Source organism: Tremella mesenterica (assembly GCF_000271645.1).
Source record: "Tremella mesenterica DSM 1558 unplaced genomic scaffold TREMEscaffold_17, whole genome shotgun sequence".
In the NCBI taxonomy this organism is placed as follows: Eukaryota; Fungi; Basidiomycota; class Tremellomycetes; order Tremellales; family Tremellaceae; genus Tremella; species Tremella mesenterica.
Window position 1 is genome coordinate 110,914 of NW_006711241.1, and position 1,170 is coordinate 112,083.

The 1,170-nt window shown below is 48.6% G+C and overlaps 1 protein-coding gene across 1 annotated transcript; it reads right to left on the minus strand.

Moving 5' to 3' along the window:
* Positions 1-75: 75 nt before the first annotated feature.
* TREMEDRAFT_65880 (uncharacterized protein) lies at positions 76-791 on the minus strand (the record flags this gene model as incomplete). The annotated part of the gene is made up of 4 exons (XM_007007984.1): positions 76-93; positions 121-371; positions 689-710; positions 753-791. The coding sequence occupies 4 exons, from the start codon at positions 789-791 to the stop codon at positions 76-78; spliced, it is 330 nt and encodes a 109-aa protein (XP_007008046.1).
* Positions 792-1,170: the final 379 nt, after the last annotated feature.

Below are 1,170 nucleotides of genomic sequence, written 5' to 3' on the forward strand. Positions count from 1 at the left end.
ACAAGTTGATATATCTGCGAGTGTTGCGCGTGATATTCCTTCAAGAGAGAGGTGTCGTTGTCAAACTGAAGTCAGTTAAATCCTAGTCAGGTCCTACTTGGATCAAGCACGACAACTCACCTTTCTCAAATCGGACAAATCAACAGTGACCTCTGCCAACTGTCGGTTCGCGACTTTCCTCAAAACTTTCATATACTTTGCTTTTGACCTTCCTTCTCTTCCATCGACATCGTCAACGTCCAAGTCGTCGAGATCATCAGCCAAAGCTTGTTCTTCTTCGGCGGCTTCATCGTCGTCCGCTGGAAGGTGCGCATGACGTCTTGGTCGCCTTGCCTGAGGGACGAATTTGGTGAGAAAGTCTTCGATTTTACCTGGACGTCAGACCATTGACTGGAGCAGATTTGCCGTGTTTTCTCCTCTTTCCAAAGACTGTAATATTCCTCAGACTCTTCTCAAAGAGCTCTCTGTCGGACTCATGCCGCTCTTTGCAATCTCTTCGTTTTTCACTTCACATCCTCTTCCTCTCTTCCGCCCACATATCGGTCTTATACAATCAAGCCCCATGTTCTCCCCAGCGGAGAGTCAGATCCAGCCTCCCACGCCCCCTTCTGAGGTTACACTTATCCTGATTATGGTACAGATGATGTTCTAGATGGCAATCACGACTTGAAAAAGAGACAAAACTCACCCAACTCTTCCTCGTAGTTTATCTACTCATCAGTGCAGCCCTCACCATAGCCACAAACACTCACAGGAATAGACGCAACTGGGAGTACTCCGACGTTTGCCATGGTGATGAGAATGTAGCGATCAAGTAAAGAGAACAATGAGAAAAAGGAAAAGATGTGAAAGATAGGGTAAGGTAGGTGGCTGACTGACTGGCTGTCTGGGGGAAAAGAGTTGCCACGCGACGGGACGCGTCGGATGAGTTTCAACGCGTCGGACGCGTCGTACGTGGCATTTGTGCCCTTCTCCCACTCCCTTCCTCTGCTTACTCTATGCAATACAACTCACTCTACGTCGACTGACGTCTTTCGGCTTCCACAAGAAACGAGAAGACCATCTCACAGCAGTAGTACGCAAGTCAAGCCGCTAGACCGGAAAATGTCTTCCTCCACCTCGACCATCAAAGCAAGGCATTACACCGCTTTATCCGCCCGTCTACGACAA